The following is a 20,187-nucleotide window of genomic DNA, read 5'->3' as shown; positions in this document are numbered from 1 at the left end:
AATCACCATTTTAAAAGTACATGTTTGTATTTAAACATATGTGTTTGACCAACACTGAGTTCATTTGTGTATGGGATGATGTAGAGATAATTAGTTATTTGTACTTTTTTAAAAAGTAAAATTGCTTGTTCATGTATCTTGCCCATTTTTGTGATGGCTTATTAAGAGATCTTTGCTTATTAGGGAAATTAATCTTTCTGACATATTTTTACCGTTTCCACCTCAACCCCGTTCTTATTTAAGTTTTGCATAGCTGTCTCCCACCCCACCTCCCCACCCCCATTTTATATTTTTTTAATCTGAGGTCATGCTTAGAGGGGCCTTCCATAAGATTTTAATTGTAAAAATTGCCATTTTAAAAGTACATGTTTGTATTTAAACATGTGTTTGACCAACACTGAGTTCATTTGTGTGTGGGATGAGGTAGAGATAGTTATTTGTACCTTTTTTAAAAGTAAAATTGCTTGTTCATGTATCTTGCCCATTTTTGTGATGGCTTATTAAAGAGATCTTTATTAGGGAAATTAATCTCTTATGTATTTTTACCATTTCTACCCCAACCCCGTTCTTTTTAAGTTTTGTATAGCCGTCTCCCACCCCACCTCCCCACCCCCATTTTATATTTTTTTAATCTGAGATCATGCTTAGAGGGGCCTTCCATAAGATTTTAATTGTAAAAATTGCCATTTTAAAAGTACATGTTTGTATTTAAACATGTGTTTGACCAACACTGAATTCATTTGTGTGTGGGATGAGGTAGAGAGAGTTATTTGTACCTTTTTTAAAAGTAAAATTGCTTGTTCATGTATCTTGCCCATTTTTATGATGGCTTGCTTATTAATTCTTAAGAGCTCTTTGCTAATTAGGATAATTAATCCTTTCTTACATATTGTTACCCAATTTCCACCCCTACCCCCACCCTGATTCATATTTTATGTACAGTCCTCTCCCATCTCCCCACCTCTGCTTTATATTTTGTAATCTTAGGTCATGCTTAGAGAGGTCTTCTATAAACTTAAGATTTTAATTGTAAAAATCACCATTTTTAAAGTACATTTTTGTATTTAAACATGTGTTTGACCCACTGAGTTCATCTGTGTATGAGATGAGGTGTAGAGGTAATTAGTTATTTGTACCTTAAAAAGTAAAATTGCTTGTTCATGTACCTTGCCCATTTTTGTGATGGGCTTGCTTATTAATTTTTAAGAGCTCTTTGCCTATTAGGGAAACAAATCCTTTCTTACATATTTTTACCCAGTTCCCACCCCTGCCCTCACTCATATTTGATTTTTTTTACAGTTCTCCCCCCATTTAAATTTTTTAAATCTTACGTCATGCTTAGAGAGGCCATCTATAAATCAAGATTTTAACTGTAAAGATAGCCATTTTAAAAGTAACTTTCTGTATTTAAACATACATGTTTGCTGCACATTGAGTTCATTTGCATATGGAATGAGATAGGGATCCAGCCTAATTTTTCCCCAAAGCTCTACACCATTTGTTTGTAACTATTTGATAGCTTTGTACCAGGTTTATTCCTCCCGACCCCCTACCTCCCACACCCCTCCCATCATTTTTACTGAGTTAATAATTGACAAATTTTAATATATTCAGTGTATACAGTGTGATGATTTAATATACATTGTACACTATTCCTTGAGTAAATCCACTTGATTTGAAACAGCATTACTAAATTCCTCCCACTCAATTGAGATGTTGGATGGACAGAGAGCTGAAAAGCAGACACCTATTTTGGGGAGAGTAGGTAAGTAGACACACCATAAGATAGTATATAAAGGTATAAATTGGTAGAATACTTGGATGGGGCAGCAATGCTCAAAGTATAGAATTTTTTGATGGACCTTAGCGGTTTTCTTCAGGGCATGGGTTTGGGAGGAGGACAGGGTGATCATTTGGTATTGTCTGAAAATCATTTTCAGAAACCTAAGATTAGGTCAACAAATAGTATGGGAAGATTTTACACCCACTTATAACCTTGGGGCCTTGTCACCTAAACATGGGGGCCTCCTAACTTTTGATGTAGTCCAAACCCTGAACAGTTCATGTTTGCTCGAAACCGCAAATAATTCACAGGAGTCACATCTTTGCTCACATTTAATTTTTATTTTGATTTTTTTAATGCTGCACAACACGATATTTATTTCATTTCATTTATTTCATTTATTTATTTCTGTTTGCTGCTATTATATTTTAGTTACTTAAAGAGAGAAGGGAACATTTGTGGCCTTTTTTTCTTAATCTTAATCTATAGGCCGCCTTAAGCTTTCTAAATTTGGAATATTTAAGCAAGCTGTAGGGTAAAGGGGGTTTCGCAAAATCACTTGAGGGAAAGGAAAGGTTGCTTTGTTAATCATGCCCTATGGTGGGTGATCAACTGCGTGTACAATTATATCTTACTTTTAATTAATTGCGCTTAAGGCCTTAATTAAATCTGGAGGTTCCCTTCTTAGAGCAGCTCATACTGACGGAGGTGCATGCGCTGGATGATGTCACGGCAGTCGTTGAACACGCGGCGGATGTTCTCGGTGTCCACAGCGCAGGTGAAGTGAGGGTAGCAGTAGTGGCGCCCATCTCCACTAGCAGTGCTGATTCTCTGTGGGGACAGAGGAATGGTGGTCAGTGACCCCTAGCCAGTAACTCACCAGTAGATGTCATCTATCAAACTCTGCCCACTAGTTATTGACATTATGTTGAAACAATCCCCAACTGAAGGGCACAAAGGCTAAGAGTCATGCTGGCTATCGGTGAAATAACATGGAGGAACTGTGGATGGTTTGATCCTCAGATTTAGAATTAAGTAAACAACAGTCTCTACTCACCAGAAATTCATCTCGAATGAAGTACTTGGCCCGGGTCACGCGTGGGTCCTCTCCGGGCTCGGGAGTCGCTGTAAAGAATATAAATATTTTGTTACTTAAGTAATTAGAATGAGATTCTTTTGCTCCCCCTATAGACCCCTTATAGTGTGGTGGTAGCGGTGGCTGGGGAAGTGGAGTTCCATTCTTAGAGATCATTCATTTTTAAAATCAAGAACAGAAATCTTTAACATATGCAAAACCCTGTGGGACCAATGGGCACTAATCAACTGCAGAAGGCCATACGTACCATCCTCAGGAGTAGTGTAGCGAGCAAATTCTGGAAAGTAGTCCTCAATCTTCGATTTTCCAGCAAGGACTTTCTCAGCCAGCAGATCTTGCTTGTTGAGGAACAGAATCACAGAGATGGTGCGCAGCCATCTAAGAAAGAGGGAAGCGGGTTTATTGCCCAGGAAAAGACAGTATTCTTTTTGCAAGTGGTTTGAGATGCTTGCACAAGAACTTGTACAAGATTCTTTTCTCTTGACCTTGACATCAGTAGGAAGGAGATGGGGGCGGGGGGCATCACTGCACAAACCTGTTGTTCCAGATGCTCTTGAAGAGGTTCAGAGCCTCCTGCAGGCGGTTGGTCTGGTTGTCCTCCCGAATGACCATGTTGTAGCTGCTGCTGGCAACCACGAAGATGATGGCAGTCACATCTTCAGCACAAGAAAGCAAACATAACGCATGTTAGCAGAGAAAATGATCCTTAACAATTAGAAAAGCAAAATGTCCTTAAAGAGCAGAGAAGCCCGAGGCTTCCGTACCATTGAAGCATTGGATCCATTTGCGGCGTTCATCGCGCTGGCCGCCCACGTCAAACATGCTACAGGAGAGAAATGATACCTGGTCACTCCAAGAGCCAACACTGGTCCACCGCTCTCCCTACCAGAGGGAACGTCAAGATATCTTTTTTTTTTTTTTTAAGGGAACCATTTACTTACTGGAAGTTGACTTTGTCCACCTGGAACTTGGTCTCAAAGATTCCAGAAGTCAGGACACGGCAGCGGAGCAGATCCTAAAACAGAATCTTGAGTCAAGGGATCTCACCGAAACCAACTAACACTCATTAATAATTGCCAATCTGGAGTTGCCAATTAGTTGGGACAGAGGGCTCCAAGTCCTCTGCTTGTGAGAATGTGTGCGTACCTGGTCGCTGGGCACGTAGTCATCCTGCTTGATGACATCAATCTTGTCCAGGAAGCTGGGAGAAAAAGATGCACCAGGGTGACCACATACTCATGCCACTTTGCCCACCCACTATTCCTGCCTCTCTGCAACGATCAGCTAATGGAAATGATCACCCACCCCACAGTTACATGGCGTTAAGTCAGTGGGAATTTTTCTTGTGTTCATTAAACTTATGATTCCAAGCTTATGCTTTAGAGAGGTTAGAGCAAAGAGAATATAAGATAAATATACCTGGCTGAGCAGTAGTAGGTCTAGGAATCAGGAACTAGGAGTGGGCTCTCCTGGCCTTGTTTTAATTTTAAAAGGCTGGTTCTGTGCAGATCAATCAGCTGACTGATTTTGTGCCATTTGATAATGACTGAGTTAAATTCAAATTGTTTGGCTTTGGTTAAAATGGCAAGTAGGATGAAAATTGGACTCTTCCTGTCATGCAATGTTTTAAAAAATGGAAAAAAATGGCACATTTAAGAGCAGCAAGGTTTTTTTCCCTCCCAAGAGACTAATGAAAATGAGATTGTCTGAGTTACTCAGAAAGGGTATCCCTTCCTTCTACTTGTAAGAAGGGGCTGGGCCCTTACCACACTGAACAGGAAACAGACACAACGTTCCCTTCCGTTCTACTTGGTCTATGAAATAGCACAGTCCAGATATTAAACTTTAGTGTTTTCAAAAACCCTCACAGCCACCCAGGTTAGGGGCTCTTATTCAGGTTGGGAGCCTGCACAGTGGAGGGGTGGAGATCTGAGGGGCCATCCTTAAGGATGAGAAAGCTTTATAGGGGAAAAGCAGTGTTTTTTACCTCCCTCTCCACAGCTATACACTGTCCCCAAAGCAAAAAGTACCTTTCTTATGTTGCCAGACTAGATAACACTGTTAGGGAAAATAACTTTTAAAACACTGATTACTGTCTTAATGTTAAAACCAGCTTTTTTCTTTTTCCCCCTTGGGGGGAGGGGTCTGGAATTATTTTAAAGGGGGCTAATCAAAGAAGAAAAATCACAAAGGAAAGTCTATTTAAAGAAATTCTGTACCTTTTTTTTTTTCTTTCCTCCTTCCTTTTTACCAGTTTAAAGTTAGTCTGGCTTAGAGGATATACTAACTTGCCCAATCAGTCTTACATTACAGTACCAGTCCAGAAATAGCTCCCCAGCCGCCCTGGCCTCCAGCATGTTGCCATGGCAACAGAACCACAGTTCTAAAAATAGATCATCAGCACCAAATCTTGTGAGAGAGACATCTGGAGTGGGGCCAGCCAAACCCGGGCTCAACAAATAAAAACAGGCACCTTAAGAAATGGGCAAGGTAGCAGTAGATCAACTTTTTAACATCAAGGCAGTGAAACCAGAAACACACTGGTCACTGCAGGGGTAGAGCTGCTTTCTAATCATCGGGCTGGGGAAGACATTTTATAAAATTTGAGCTGTGTTCTCTTTTTCTTAGAGTTTCCTTAAAACTTTCCATAAACTGCATATGTTGCCTTTTTCAGATAAAGTTGCAGGAGTAATTGAGTGTTGCTTTAAAAAAAAAAACAAAAAAAAACCTTTTAAATGGTGTGAGATTAAAAAAAAAAAAGCTGGCTAAACTGTTAATTAATGAAGTTGTTACACCCTACTACCCCCTCCCAGAGCACTCCAAACTGGGGTGGTTAAATCCTTCTAATCTTGTACCTGTACTTCTGACTTGGATCCAAACTACAAAAGGCAAACAATTCCAGGATTTCCATTTGTTTTGCATTACTATAATTAGCACTTCCAGCTTTAAGCTCAAACTTTTGAGAAAATCAGAGACTTTGTTGAAGAGGGGGTGGAGGTTGGGGGGGGTCACAGAGACTGGCCAAGATGGACTTTTTTTTTTCTTACTTGTTGAAAAAATATACAGATTTGCTTGTATATGAAATCACAAAATAGCTATATGTGCGACAATTGAAAATAATCAAATGCACTTCCAATGGGAAAGTAGGGCCAAGGAGAGATAAACTGACAGGCTTCACAGCCCCTAACATAAGCTCTTGTGATGTGTAGATAACAGGAATTTGGGGCACTTGCTTTGTGTTTGCAGTTGGAGTGCTGTCACCTCTTCCTCCCTCCTGTTTATTCAAGTGGTTTTCATAAGTTCCTCAGGCGTGGGGCTCCTAAGTCATGCAATTTTAGCTTTTTGTGAGCCAGCCGGGTACCATGTTTCTGGTTACTTAATATTTTCAATAGCAAAATTGTGTGTGTTTCAGTTACTTACATAAGAGAGGCTGAAACATCACAAATATCTCTTGCCCTTCCCCCGGTCATAAAAGACAATCCAACTTAAGAATATATGATAACTGAGACCGCTGAGTACATTTGTGTAACATCAGCAAACAAACGATACCTTTAAAATATCTTTTATGGCTCTGAACATCACATATTTGCTATATTATGTACAGGATAAGCAAGGTCGTAAACTATTTAAAAGGCAACTTTCCAGCTGTGTTTATCGCATCCACTGGAAGAGAGCCCATGAAGGGACACAGCAAGGACCCCATGGGGGGAGCATCCTCGAATTAAGCCCAGTGTGAATGAATCAATAAGGATAGGAGATGGAATTCAACACAATACCCAACTCTAGATGAACTAGACATATTGGACTCTGGCAGCTTCTACAGTCACTTACCTGACAGTAGAAATACCAAAGCAACGGACTGGCCACGAAGGAGGGGGGAGGCATATTTTTGCCACACTGTTCCTCTTTGTCACGTTTTAAATTACAGCAATAAAATACAATACTTCTACCGTATCCAAAGTGTGAAAGCTGTCCTATCTCCCCACATGCTTGGAGGTCAATTCAATTAATTACTTCAAGGTAATTAATTATGAACATCACTTTACTGCAGGTAATTATCATTTTGCTCTACCAGGCATTGCCTGTTTGTATAAAAATAATGTCACTGCACTAAAAAGTGCAATTAAGGGCTTTATAAAACCAGTGAATCGGACTACAACTTTCAAACTGCAGGCTGGCTTCTCTGAAAAGAAGTAACTTAAACAGTGTGAGTTGTGGTTTTTAGGATGTTCTCCATGTGTTAGTGTTTGTGTGTGCGCACGCGCACGCTGATGCGGAAACAGTGTACTTACTACTGGGCGCAGTCAATCAGCTGGTACTCATTGGAGCGCTCATAGCAGGCACGCACCCCTTCATCCTCCCAGAGAGCCTTGGCATGCTCGTAGAATTCCTGGAAGTGAACAAGAGAGGGAATGTTTAGACACGGGGGCTGCCTCCCGTCAGTGAGACCAGAGTTCACCCTGCCACCAACCCCGGGTGCAATTATTCCCTGTTTCGAGGCAAACTAAGGAGTCAGTGTTCATAAAAAACTTCAGCGTGCTACACGTATTTGGAAATTGAGACCAGTTGATCTCTTATTGTGAATTACTGGTCTTGGGTAGTTTTCATTCTGTACTTTTTGGGAATGGGATGAAGGACCAAACTAAACGATTGAATAAGTTTCTTTCTTCACCCAATTGCTTACCTAGGAGTAATACAAGCTAATTAGGAGACTTTGCCAATAAATGATTTGATGTCATAGAGGTAAGACGTCTCATTTATGAAGATGTGATGAGACCGCAATTTTCCTTCCAGGAAAATGTGAATTTTAGCAAAAAATATTATAATTGGGAGCTACTGGCAAATCTGACCTTGTCAGTCAATGCCTATCAATCAAAGGAGCAAATGACCTCTGCCTAGTTTTAAGCTGCAGTAGGTCACGGTTCATATGTCATTTGACGTAACAACATTTTTAATTATATGGGGCAATCTCCCCTTACAAGGGAAGGAAAGGTTTTTCTGCAATGTGAATGCAGCAAGAAAAGGGTCAAAAGCTAAATGGGAGGACCCTTAAGAGTCACCATCCTGGTGCATTTTCTGCTATTAGAGCTACAGAATCACAGAAGAGTCTGTGCTGGGCATTATGTATGCTGTGTTTGCTGCTTGACTCTTCTTTTATTTTTTCCTATTTAAGAAAATTTACCTAGCCATACTTTTTAATACTGCTTCCTGGATAGGAGAAGTTTGCAGCCAAACCCATTTAAAATATACAAACACAAATTCCCACGAAATCCTGACAAAAGGCAACAATAAGTTATTGTTTTTGCTGTAGACAAGTCTTTTCCTTCTGGACCTTATAAACTTGCCCATCTTTCCACCTTATTTCCTGTTCCCCTCTTATAAACTATTCTTCCCTCACTAAGGGTCAAAACATATATATATGCTTAGGGCATGGGCAGTTCTCTGTTCCCTAAAAATAGTTCTTTACGGAGCCAACAAATCTGTGCAAAAAGTGTCCTGCACGTCAGCCAGGGAACAGAGAAGACAATCCCTGTGTTATGACATTTAGGTGAGGCCCTTTTGTAATTTTTTTTTTAATTAATGAGAAAAGACTTCATTTAGCCAAAGGCAAGGACTGATTTTAGAAAAAAAATTAACAGTTAAATGGCAAATTGATTAAAATGAGAATATCTCCCGTTTATAAAACTCAGAGCTGGCACTTCATTTCTCATTCCTTGACATCTCAGAATAGTTTCAATCGCTAGACGATTAGCATCTCTGTGCCATACTCAACATACAGTACTTTGTCACAAGATGTGTATAAGGGAATAATTAAGGCTGCCACAACTCATGACTTTTTCTTCTGTGAAAACTTACAGTCCAATCCAGTGGGAATTGTAGTATTGAACTGGGATGTTTACTTGTGGAGAGGAGTAAGTCAAGACTGACAAGGGGTGATAGAACTTTGCTCCTCCCGTCTTGACTAAAGCCCTAATGATTATTGCTAGCTGTTGCTGTCATTTAAAGAATAAGGATTCTTAACAGGTTAACTGTTTCCTAACAGTGTCAAAGAACTGGGCTTTGCTGGCAGTGTGCAAACTGAGTTTTGTGGCAGAGTAGGGGGAGGGGGGCCCCTGGTGGTGTGGGGAGGGGGTGCAGGCTTGGCTTACGGGAGGGAAATCAAAGTCCGGCACGTTCATCACGCTCAGAATGTAATCCACTCTGAACTGGTTCTCTGGGTTGGCCAGCTCCACAGGGGGCACCAGGTTGCTCATGGCGGCCACGATGGTCTGAAAATGATGGAGCAAAGGTCAGGGGAAGAGCACTGTCTGAAAGGGAGGCTAAAAGAAAGGACAGAAAAGGACCAGGCACGTACTTCAATGGCCTCTTTCAGGTTGTTTTTGATGTCCTGCACTTTGGTGGCCTTCTCACTACAGTGGGATTGAAAAGAAAAAAAAAAAATCATATTGCATCACGTTGACTCACAGTGTCGTTTCAATCACGACTTTCCAACTAAAATAGTATTCTGTTCTTGAAGGAGTGGTGGGTTCAGATCTGTGCTTAGGTTGGAGGTTCCTGAATAATGGTGGTTTCAAATGATAACCATCCATTGTGTCCTGAGGACACGCCCAAGTAGGGCAGAACCCCAAGCATCTAGATAAAGATTGTGGCTACTGTACCAGAAGTGTGGACTGGTTATTTACTATTCATAGGGGCTTCCACCCTCTTGTGGCCCCCACTGCATACCAGCACTTCCTAAAAGTTCCTACTGGCCTTTATTAACATCTCTGCTGCGGGTTCAGTTGCTCAGTTGTGTCTGACTCTTTGCGACCCCATGGACTGCAGCATGCCAGGCATCCCTGTCCCGAAGCTTTCAGTGGGGGTGGGAAAGTGTTATTGTAGGGTTAGGGAGGTGGGGAAAGGTCATGGTGTGCCTTGGGGCTTCTTCAGTCACTGGATTAGCATAGGGACCAGCAGTGAATGAAATGTAGGTGGTAGTGTTAATTACAGACTTAAGGGCCCTATTTTTATTTATTGGAATAGTCACTGTGTGTCCCTCGATGCGGCCAGCAGCAGTGGACAATATTTCTAGTTGATGATGTTAATATACATTGATCCCTCGATGTGAATACAGTAAAATGGAATTCTGCCACCCCTCCCTGTAAGTCTTTAAGATCTGGGACTTATGGGGGGAAGGGGAGGGAGGCAGTGTGGCCTATGCCCCACAGTTAAGTAGATGTCAGTGCCTTCATCACTTTTTAATTCTGATTTTAACTTGCACACCTGGGAGGGCAGGTGTGGTCTGTGTGGAACCGGCTACTTTCAGGGTCCCTGGGGCCACAGGTAAAGGCCCTTTGACTCTGGGGAACCCTGACATTGTGCTTGTCCCCGTGTGTCTTCAGACACTGTCCATCATCAAACACAGCCAAGAAAGATTCTTTGAGGCTGTGTTCTTGCCACAGTATTGCCCAGAGTGGGTCACCTGTGGGCTAGGGGATTGGACCACACCCACGACACACCTACTATCAGGTCCTGGGAGGTGACAGTAGTGTCACAAAGATGGAAGGTGCTGTCCTCAGGGGAGGGGCGGAGGGTCCCGGTGACAGAGGCAGGAGGGGGACAGGGCTTATATTTTTCTTGCTGGGGATTTTTAAAAGAAATCACTGGAATCCAGTTGTTGATGTATTCACAGGGTTAATTCACCTAGAGTACTGGGATGGAGGTAGAAATTAAACACGTAGCCCCTCAGGGGCAGGACATTAGTGTAGAGGACAAGTGGGGAGGGGATGTTAACAGCAAGAGCAGCCTAGCTGGGAGGTCAGTGTGACATGGGGAGGGGGAGGCAGCTCCAGGGCCGGGGGTGGTGGGGTGGGGTGTGTGGCCATGTGATCACCTGCAAAGCCCTGCCCCCCGAACTTGGCCTTTCACCCTTTCAAAATAAGCCTTTTGCATATTCGATTGAACGTGGGCCCTGGTTTTCCGAATGATCTCATTTCTTCCTTTCCCCAGGGTGCAACTGGCCTCCGAGACCCTGCCCGTCTAGTATCTGAATGGGGGGAGCTAGTTTAGAGGTACTGCCCTCATCAGGGGCTGAAGAGGTGTATGCTTTGTGGGTGCAGGGCTACAGATGGTACCAGGAACCCCCTCGTGGCTCTTTAAAAGTGCTGCAAGGCAGGAGAACTCCAGGAGAGCTGTGCTGCCAACCAGAAGTGGGGGATTTGTGCCCCAAACCCCTGACTCTTAATGCAACCAGCATCGATATAAAGGGATCTCATCCTGACCCCCTCTGTGAGTTTGTGAGTTTCTGAAATTCCTAATTGTGTCCCGACTTGGCGCTGCGGCCTAAATCAGGTATGTAGACGTTGGAGTTTTAAACGGACATGTGTTTGTTCCCAAATTGCACACAGAAATGCAAAGTTAAAATCCCACAGGACAGTCTCATTCTCATTCATTAGAAAGAAGCTCCATTTCCATGGTAATGAGCACCTTGGAGCTTTGGTTTTAAGGTCCCACAATAGTTAAAATCATGTGTGTCTGGGTATTAATGCCCAAATGAGCCCAAAGCAAGAGAAAAGTTATTTCCAGAAACCTGGTTCTTTCATTCAGTTTGATATTTTGGTCTAAGTAGTAGTATGGTAATTGGAAAACTTCCAGTCTTAAATACGGATATTCTGAGAATGTGCTCAGTATTCATCTACGTATGTGAATAGGTGTGGGAGTATATCAAGTATAAAACAGCTAAAATAGAAATCTGAAATCTAATTCGGGTGTGTAATACTAAAACAAAAATTCCTCCATTGAAGCAATTACTATGTAGATGGAGATATTATACTGGGGGTTGGCAGGTTTATCATAATTTTTACTATCGCTTAATGAATTTAACATTGATTGTGAGAGTCTCTGATAAAGTTCCTCATGTTTTTGAAGTAATGAAAGCCAAAATGTACATCAACTACATACAGAATTCGGATGGATGAAAAGTAGGGGCTGGAAGTACTGTTTGGATTTTGTAAACCCCCCACCCCCCCACCCCCGCCCACCGCAACATGTATAAAGCCTGAGATCAGGGCTGCTTTATATGCTGGGTTCAAATTTTAAGAGATAGTCACCCCCTCCCCCAAGTGTTAGGGAAGGCTATGTTGTAAACTGACTTCTATACCTTTTATCTTTATGCTTTTTTTTTTTTGGTGGGCAGACAGACGAAAGAAGAAAGACAGAAGACAGACGCAAGATACAGGGATTGCTGAGACATGCAGAGAATTTTTATTTATCACATTTGTTAATACTTAAGTTTTAACTTGTAGAACAGAGTCACAGATAGAAGAGCAGGCGGTTAGTAGGTATTAGTAGGGTTCAGTCAGGGATCTAGCATAGCATCTAGGAAGTATACAGGAGGTGTGGTTCAATAGAGAGGGGTCATAGCTCTCAAATGCCAACTTTTGGTACAGTAAGCTGTCAATCACTGTTTATGTAGATGCTTTGGGTGGTTGATACACTACATATTTGTCAATTAGGGATTACTTTTTTTGTTTTTTTTTTTTTTTTTTTTTTCAGTTATCTTTAGAGGTTAGGAGTTGGGGCCCCATCCCCCCACCCCCCCCCACAACAGAATAGTATTCTTATTAGAAGTTCCTAAGACGGGCAAATCCAGCATGCAAAGTGTGATAGGACATAGCCGGGAAGATGAGAAATTGAAGCCATCATCTAGGGGTTATATAGTCTAAAAAAAACAGATGAACAAACATGTGTCAGTTACTTGGTCCCGACCCCCGTCTCCTTTGCCCCTCCCCTCCCAAGCCACAGAAGCTATTTTTGAGGTGCCCTAGGCTAGGTCAGTTGGCTCTGCATGTTCTCAGGACAAAGACCTGCTCCCTCACTGCATGCTGAATACGCAGAGCAGTGCTTGGAGAGGGTTACCTGGCACGCGTGTATGTATGTGTGCATGAGTGTGACGGGCAGTGCGGATGCAGGAAGTGAAGGAAAAAAAATAATATAATGAATGGAAAAAGATGGAGGCCATCATTAATTTCCTGTCCACTGGATAAAATGACAATTTTAAAAAGACCAGAGACTTTTCGAGATCATTCTCAACAATGACCTCCCTCCTCCTCAAGGTGCCAAGCATTTATCTCCCCCCCGCCCAATTAAGGACAGTGTGGCACCACGTATTTTAATAGAGGTAAAAAGATTTTTTTCCCTCCAAAGAGGTCTGAAATTTTAACATCAGACCAGCCACAGGGTAGACAGAATTTAGTAGTTTTAAAAACAAGTAGCCAGTTTTTAAAACAAGTAGCCAATTCAAATGGAGAGCTGGGGGTGGGGGATACAAACCATCAATGTTTGAAATCCTAAAATGACCGTCTTAATGCTGAAATCTATAGCTTTCCCCCAGCTGAATCTAATTATACTTTAAGGATGGCAAAAAAAAAAAAAAAAACAAAAACCTGTTTTGCACTTCACTTGCTCTGAAATGACAAGAAATTGTGTTGTTTGCAAATGTATATACCAAGATGGCTGATGGCCCTTAAATGACTTTGGTTTTCTTCCCGGGTCTCTGTGTCCTGTTTCCCAGTATGAGCTTTGTGTGTGTCAGGTGTGTGTGCGTGTTAAAAAGTTTTTCTGTTTTTGAATGTTCCTACCCATCGCTGTTGCTCCTTGCAGCCTGCGGGTCCTCTTCGCCGCCCCTTTTAAAGAGAGATTGAAAGCTCACCTAATCTGCAAGGCACCGCAATTTCACAAAAACCCCACACAGCCTCCCTACATTCCTAAACAAACGGCCGCCATCCTCCCGTTCATTCTTAGGTCGCCTTCCTGGCTAAATTGGCACGTCTACTGAGACTGCAGGCCATGGAGGGAAGAATTCCACACCTTCACTGCAGCATTAGCAGAACCCTCTGGAGACTTCCGTCAGGTACAGGAGGGACGGATAATTATTTTCTTGTGCTTTCACTAAATGTACATGCATCAGGGAGCTAACACAGTGATTTATCTCAGTTCTTTGGAGAATATAGCAGCGCTTAAGGCCCCTGATGGTTCCAGACCTGTCGCCGTGTTGTCCTGAACACACATAGGTCCATGAGTTTTGGCCCGTGACTTTCTGGTGCATTATTAATTTCCTCCCTTCTTGGACTTGGGCAGCTACCTATAAGATGTTTTTATTTCTATGTAATTGTTCCCCATAAACTGTCATCAATTAAAAGTGTGCCTGGACTGTGAGGCACACAGCAAAAAAAAAAAAAAAAACGATTAAAAGAATAAAACCCACTACCACCAAGCCCCTCCCCTCCCCAAACCCAATCTTCGTGATTGGCAGGAACTCCTCCTTAAAGGTGGGAGGGACAGGATGGCTTAAGCTGTCTACCAGGTCTTGTAATTGATTAGCTTATTAGCTCATCCAGTGTTAATGGCACTCCCCCCACCACCAAATGTAAGGAAGAGAGTTAGCTAGCATTGAGTTAGGAAAATCCGCATTTGACCTCTGTATTTGTGAAGGTCAGATTAATATGCCATGGTTACTCTGCAGAGGTACTCGGCACAGCAGTCTGCGGACAGTTAAGGCAAATGTAATAGCTCAGCCCAGCCCTGACAAAGCGCACGTTTACGGAGCAAGGAGGCAGAGACCCTGAGCCACCACACAGAATCCCCTTGGGTGGACGGATGTCCTCACTTGGCAGGGAATTCCTAGTGGAGAAGGAAACCGCCTTTGTTGCAATACCGCAGCGAGGAAAAAGAAAAAAGGAGGCTCATTTGTATGAGATAAAAATAAGGTTTCTAGGCTCACATAAAGAATTCCCCTGTATGTCACTTTCACAGGCTAAATTTAACATCCTCAGAGATTACCTATGGTTTCCTCTACAAACAGGCAAACTGGGAATGTCTCTTCCTCTTTCGGGGTGGGGGGGGTGGGGGGGCAAAAAAAAAAAAAAAACAGAAAAGAGAAGTGCTGGTTTAAATGCCTCGTCTGCTTTACAGACAGGCTCACTTCGGGGGGGAGAAACTTTTCTCTAAAAATTAAAAAATTTTACGGCAATCCACAGAGTAATAAAACTTTAAGTGAATTATTTCAAGGATGTCCTATCTTCTATTGGACCTGAGCTAAGGTAAACAGTGGCTGCTGCACCCTTTAAAAATGCAGGCCACATCCAGTTTTAATCAAAATACTTATCTAGAGGGGACATGGTCAAATTATTTTTGCTTAACAACCCTCCTGAAGCAGCGCTCCCCAGAAAGTTGCTGGGGGAAAAATTATGCAAGGTTTTTCTTTAAATTACAAAATCACAGCAAAAAGCCTATTTCAGGCTTTTTAACTGACAGACAGCAGTCTCTGGCGGCAGGGCTTTACTGAAAGGTGTGTCAAATTAAGAATTTCAGAATTGATTTGTGACATGTGAACGTGACTTAATCAACATGTACTTGCACACCATTAACTCATCGGGAGAGCGAGCCATTCATAAAACTGGTAAAAGAGCTCATCCCTCTGAATTTTAAACTTACAAAGCGTCCTAAACTAAATGTCCATTTGTATGGATGATGTCATCCTTTTCTCTACCTTCCCCCTCCATGATTATTTGGTCTAAGAAATTCTAGAATTTTCCATAAAGAGCTGCCTCCTGCCATTCTTTTACTTCTAATAGGTGATAAAATTCATCTCTGTTTCCCCGTGTAGTGCACAGTAGGAGACAGTAACTGGTCTTTATTAGTTTGTTGGAGGGAGGGGTTGGTGCATAACTGAATTAAAACTATGCCCCTCTGACTCAGCCTCGCCTTTGGAAACTAAAGGGGAATGCAATTTCAAATTGAACCCAGGTTTAAGAAAAGGAATAGGATTGCTAACCAACTAGTTAACTGCAAACTAGTGCCTGCAAGTGTTTGTAAGGTTAACTACCCTTACCAGCCCTCCCACCCCCGTGAAAGTGGAGGTGGGTCTGGGGAGACCTCTGCTCCTTATTTGCATTCTTCTCCTATAGTTTACACCTTCATATATGCACTCTCTTTCATCTTTATTCTCACTGCGGTATTGGCACATTGTCCTAAAGCAAGATGCCTTGAAGGACTTTTCAAAGGCAAAAGTGCTCCTAGGTCTGGCCAGAAGTACCTAACTCCAGCCTTTCTATCAATTTAAATATATTTTTCTTTTCTTTAGGCAAGATCATCGATTTTTAAAAAGGGAAATGATGATTTGCCCATTTTAATTCCAAAGCGGGGGGGGGGGGGAGATGAAGAATTACTAACAAGGGCTGACTCTTCCCACTTTGTTTTATGTGAGAATATTATCAAAACAATGTTTCCCTAATAGTTTAAAACATCCTGCACTGGTGCATTGCGCTGAAATGTGCTGGGGGTGGGGACCAGCTCTGCAGTGGTCAGCGTGGCCAGGCAAAGGGATGGCCAGGGCCGGTGTTAGCCACGTTGGAGACCCACTGCACCAAAACCTACCGCAGACCTGTCACGGGGCCAACGCAGGGGCTTTATAACTATTACTGTTTGTTGCTGCACCAAAGAGTGAAAAAGGAGGAAAAGAGCCCCTAAAGAGCTCTTTCCTGGTATGTAGGCTGAAAAAATTAAGCGGACATTGGCTGCCCAGCCCCTAAAAGCTACCTAAACTTCCTAAAGGTTAGTATAAAATGTGGTACTCTGATCGTGCCCTTGGTACAGATTTGACACTTACTCTCCATTAAACCCATTAACATGCAGGATCCTCATTTGCTTCACAATGGTGCTTTTACCAGATTCTCCAGCACCTAGAAAATGAAAGTAAGTCTCAGGTTAAGAAAGAGGCATTTTACACACTTTGGGCAGGGAGGAGAGAGAGAGAGAGAGAGATTACTGCTGTTTTCTCCATAGAGGCAACACGCAAAACACAAGCAAAATAAGAGACGTGCAAATTTCCTTGACATTTCGACGCAGAAAAAATGAAATAAACATCCAACTTTGTGTGTACCTGCAGTATTTCACCATCAGAACAACAAACAAGAATTAAAGGTTTTGGTTTGTTTAGGTGTTTTCTTTTAGTTGTTTTAAAATTTGTGGGGTGGGCACAGAAAGAATGATGCAATTTTGTCATGGTGGGGGGAGGTAGGAAAATTACAGTTATAACTATGAAACTGGATCTTTGAACTACGAGCATTCACTGGTAAAAATGTACACCTTAATGTATATGGGCACATAATTCATTGTTTGTCAGCTGTTTCATGGTTAAAATACCCCAGGGTTTTCACAGACAATGCCCAGACCCCTATGGCGCCCCCAGATCTAAACTGACGCAGCAGCTCTCCAACATTTTCTCAAAGTAGCTGTTTTGTCTGCAGGGTTCTTGTCCCCTGGGCTACTTAAAAATCACCCCCTTAGCCCCACAATATGCCATTTGATCCACTTCTCCACACCCCTCCCCCCTTTTACTGCAAACTTTATTTTTCTATGGTAAACTCTCTCTGGATATAACCACCATTTGGGGGTCGGGCGCGGGCAGAGATGAAAGACCATAGATTTGCTGTCTTCTTGAAAAATATTTAAATATAGTGCTTGAGAACAACCCTATTAATAACATGTTAAAAAGGACAAGACTTTAATCATAAGGGATAATATTCCTGAAAACAACGGAATTTTCAATGATTCCAAGCCCTTCACGACTAACAGAGCTAGAAAAAGGGCGTATGCCCCATTTGAAATCACCTTAAATTTGTAAAAACATGTATTTTGGAAAAAACACAGTTCCACCAAGCTAGGAGGAGGATTGCTAGTTTCTCGGCCTCTGTAAATGGATACTCTGTCCAACAAATAATCCTGAGTGGACAATTTTTGTCCCCCTCCCACACAAACCTATTTGGTTTTGTAGCCCCTCTTCACTTTTTATTGTTTTGTTTTACTGCCCAGAGAGCAAAGCATTCCTCCTCCTCTTGCCTTTTCACAAGGCTGTAATCAATATCTGTAAAAGTTAAAATTAGTTTCCACAGAAACATTGATTTCAAAGCAAACATTCTATCTTAATGAACCTAACTCTCAGAAATTAAAATATTAATAGTACTATTGAAGAGAATACATAATATTAATCAGAATCTCCAATATTATTTCGTGTTAAAATTCGTAGCACCTCTCTTTTACATGCAGAGGTCTGTGCCTCAGTTTCCACATTTAGGAAACCAGAGAAACTGAAAAACTACTGCAAGATCTTTTGTGGCCCTGTAATTCAAATTTTATTCCATTAAATTTAAAAAGAGGATCCTCTTTTTTTAAAAAGGGCATCATTATGTTTATTCTTTTTTTGGGTAAGGGGCATCACTCAGTGAGAATCACCGTTTAAAGATGTAAAATGCATGGCACTGACCCAGGCTGCAGAGCCCCATGCCAGAGGCTTTTTATGATAATGGGACTAGGACCCCTGGGGCAGGTTAGCCTAGTGATGCCAGGTGCATTCAGAGTTAACAGTCTCAAATTAAGGGGAGACTATGATCACTGTGCAAAGGTGTCAGAAATTTAAGGTACCATTTGCATCACACTTGTTTTAGATTATTCAGATACCAAGAGTGTTCCTAGGAAAGATTCTAGACTTTTCTAGGCTTATACTTTGAAATCAAATTATACGCAATTAATATTCACACACCATAATTCCACCTTTAGAAGTTTTTGACAACAGCTCAACATATGTACCATTTAATTACTGTAATTGCAAATGCATAAACACCAAAGAGACTTATTTTCACTTAATAATTTTCTGCTTTACATAAATCTGGACCCAGGAGAACAAAGACATGACCCGTCCCCCAAAAGCAAAGGAGACGCCACCACGACGGAAAAACAGCCCTTTACATTTTATTCTTTATAATCAAGCTCTTTTGTTGATATGTGACCCTGAACTAGGTCTTAACCTAGTAAATTCACTCAGATAGCCAAATTACTGAGGAAATGGAAAACTTCCATACTAATTAATGCTTGTGTAATTCTTCTGGTCATTTCAACAATTTCTTTTATGCTTCTTTTATTTATTTTTCCAAGTCAGCACCTTTAAGAAAAATGGGGGAAAGGCCATCTCCTTAGAGTTAACAGCCCCCCCCCACGCCTTTTTTTTTTTGCCAAAGAGGAAAAACCGCAATCAAAAGAGAAAACCCAAAACCAAACAACCAAATGTCACTTGACAAACAACTAATTCATGTATTCTCCTCTCCTTCCACCTGGAAAAAAAAGTCTTTTCCTTCAAGTGCGCTGGATTCCCCCCCCCCCCCACCTTGAAAAGGGCAAAAAAAAAAAAAAAACAAAAAACACGCCATTTCCAGACCAAGAAGCCATTTACAGACAAATGTCATTTTCCAGTTTTGATTTGTGCGTGTCTTTTTCTTTTTTTCCTTTTTTCACAAAGCGCTCTCAATGTGGCCGACTAACAGGAAAATGTGTGTGTGCTAATGGTTTATGGGGGGGGGGGGGCGCTGCTGCGGGGGGGGGGTGGGCGGCAGCTGCTACAATTAATTCTCTTCTTTGCTTTTCAAAAAGCCTGCATATCTGGAAGGGGAAAAAAAGGTCATACTGTAAAATGACGTGTCATTTGGCTTCACTGGGCACTTCAGCGTACTAACTCCATTTTTTTTTTTTTTTCCGGCCTTATTTTATTCGATTCTCCTTCGCTTCCTTCCACGGCCCGGCCCGGCCCGGGACACGTCTGCTCCGCGCACACAGGGTGTCCTGCCCCAAACGCACCAAGTCGCGCCCAGCGGCCGCCGCGCAGCCTCCTCCCGCCCCTCGCCCCTCCTCGGCTCCGGCGCCACGACTCGCCCGCGCCCCCTCCCCCTTGCTGCACCACCTTTACCACCCGGAGCCCTTCCGAGGGGCTGATGTCACCCGCGCCCCCCCCACTCTCCGCGGCTACTTCCACCGCCGAACCTCCCCTCGACGAGGCCCCCTCCGCCACCGCGGCGTCCCCCCGCCTCCCCCCCGCTGGCTGGCTTTTTCCCTGTCCTTCTCCCGACAAATCACACACCCCACGGAGGCGGGTCCCCCTCCCGTGGCCCGCCACCCCATTTCCTGTCCCCGAAACCCTCTTTTTGTCGCAGTCTCCCGAGCCCTGTGGGACTCCCCCTCCCCCTCCCCAACACGCACCCGAAGCCCCGGCGCCGTGTAGGCCTCGCGGAGAGAGAGAGAGAGAGAGAGGGGAGGGCGCGGGGAGGACGGGAGAGGGACCGGGAGCGGGCGGCCAGGGCAGGGAGCCCCGCGCCCGCGTCGCCACGGCCCCCAGCCCCATTTCAGGCCCCCGCCCGGCCGAATGGCGCCCCGGGGTCCCCCTTCCGGCCTGGCCCCCCGGAGGCTGAGCCCGCGGGCGGGCGGCGGGCTCGGGAGCGCG

General features: G+C 43.0%; 2 protein-coding genes across 21 annotated transcripts in view; both read right to left on the bottom strand.

Moving 5' to 3' along the window:
- Positions 1 to 2,166: 2,166 nt before the first annotated feature.
- LOC120869377 (guanine nucleotide-binding protein G(s) subunit alpha isoforms short) overlaps positions 2,167 to 20,187 on the bottom strand; it is a 69,885-nt gene continuing 51,864 nt past the window's right edge. For 6 of the 18 annotated variants that reach the window (XM_040248681.1, XM_040248685.1, XM_040248686.1 and 3 more), the window contains 12 exons: positions 16,528 to 16,600; positions 13,499 to 13,543; positions 9,235 to 9,289; positions 9,029 to 9,148; positions 7,172 to 7,269; positions 4,026 to 4,080; positions 3,821 to 3,894; positions 3,644 to 3,702; positions 3,415 to 3,535; positions 3,127 to 3,257; positions 2,841 to 2,908; positions 2,167 to 2,614 (listed from right to left, as the gene is read on the bottom strand). In XM_040248681.1, the coding sequence (XP_040104615.1) occupies positions 2,468 to 2,614; positions 2,841 to 2,908; positions 3,127 to 3,257; positions 3,415 to 3,535; positions 3,644 to 3,702; positions 3,821 to 3,894; positions 4,026 to 4,080; positions 7,172 to 7,269; positions 9,029 to 9,148; positions 9,235 to 9,289; positions 13,499 to 13,543; positions 16,528 to 16,600 (1,046 nt within the window). In that variant the 3' untranslated portion in view covers positions 2,167 to 2,467. Of the gene's footprint in view, positions 2,615 to 2,840; positions 2,909 to 3,126; positions 3,258 to 3,414; positions 3,536 to 3,643; positions 3,703 to 3,820; positions 3,895 to 4,025; positions 4,081 to 7,171; positions 7,270 to 9,028; positions 9,149 to 9,234; positions 9,293 to 13,498; positions 13,544 to 16,527; positions 16,601 to 19,730; positions 19,755 to 19,946; positions 20,123 to 20,187 lie in introns of those variants that run through there. The other 12 variants (XM_040248682.1, XM_040248689.1, XM_040248690.1 and 9 more) reach the window with 7 other exon arrangements.
- Positions 9,078 to 20,187, bottom strand: part of LOC120869379 (neuroendocrine secretory protein 55) — a 63,006-nt gene continuing 51,896 nt past the window's right edge. The window contains exons 2-5 of one of the 3 annotated variants that reach the window (XM_040248692.1): positions 16,528 to 16,600; positions 13,499 to 13,543; positions 9,235 to 9,289; positions 9,078 to 9,148 (exon numbers count right to left, since the gene is read on the bottom strand). The gene's annotated coding sequence lies outside the window, so the exon portion shown is untranslated. Of the gene's footprint in view, positions 9,149 to 9,234; positions 9,290 to 11,986; positions 12,580 to 13,498; positions 13,544 to 16,527; positions 16,601 to 20,187 lie in introns of those variants that run through there. The other 2 variants (XM_040248693.1, XM_040248694.1) reach the window with 2 other exon arrangements.

Source organism: Oryx dammah, unplaced genomic scaffold (genome assembly GCF_014754425.2).
Source record: "Oryx dammah isolate SB20612 unplaced genomic scaffold, SCBI_Odam_1.1 HiC_scaffold_10, whole genome shotgun sequence".
Lineage (NCBI taxonomy): Eukaryota > Metazoa > Chordata > Mammalia > Artiodactyla > Bovidae > Oryx > Oryx dammah.
This window is presented reverse-complemented; position numbering and strand designations above follow the sequence as displayed.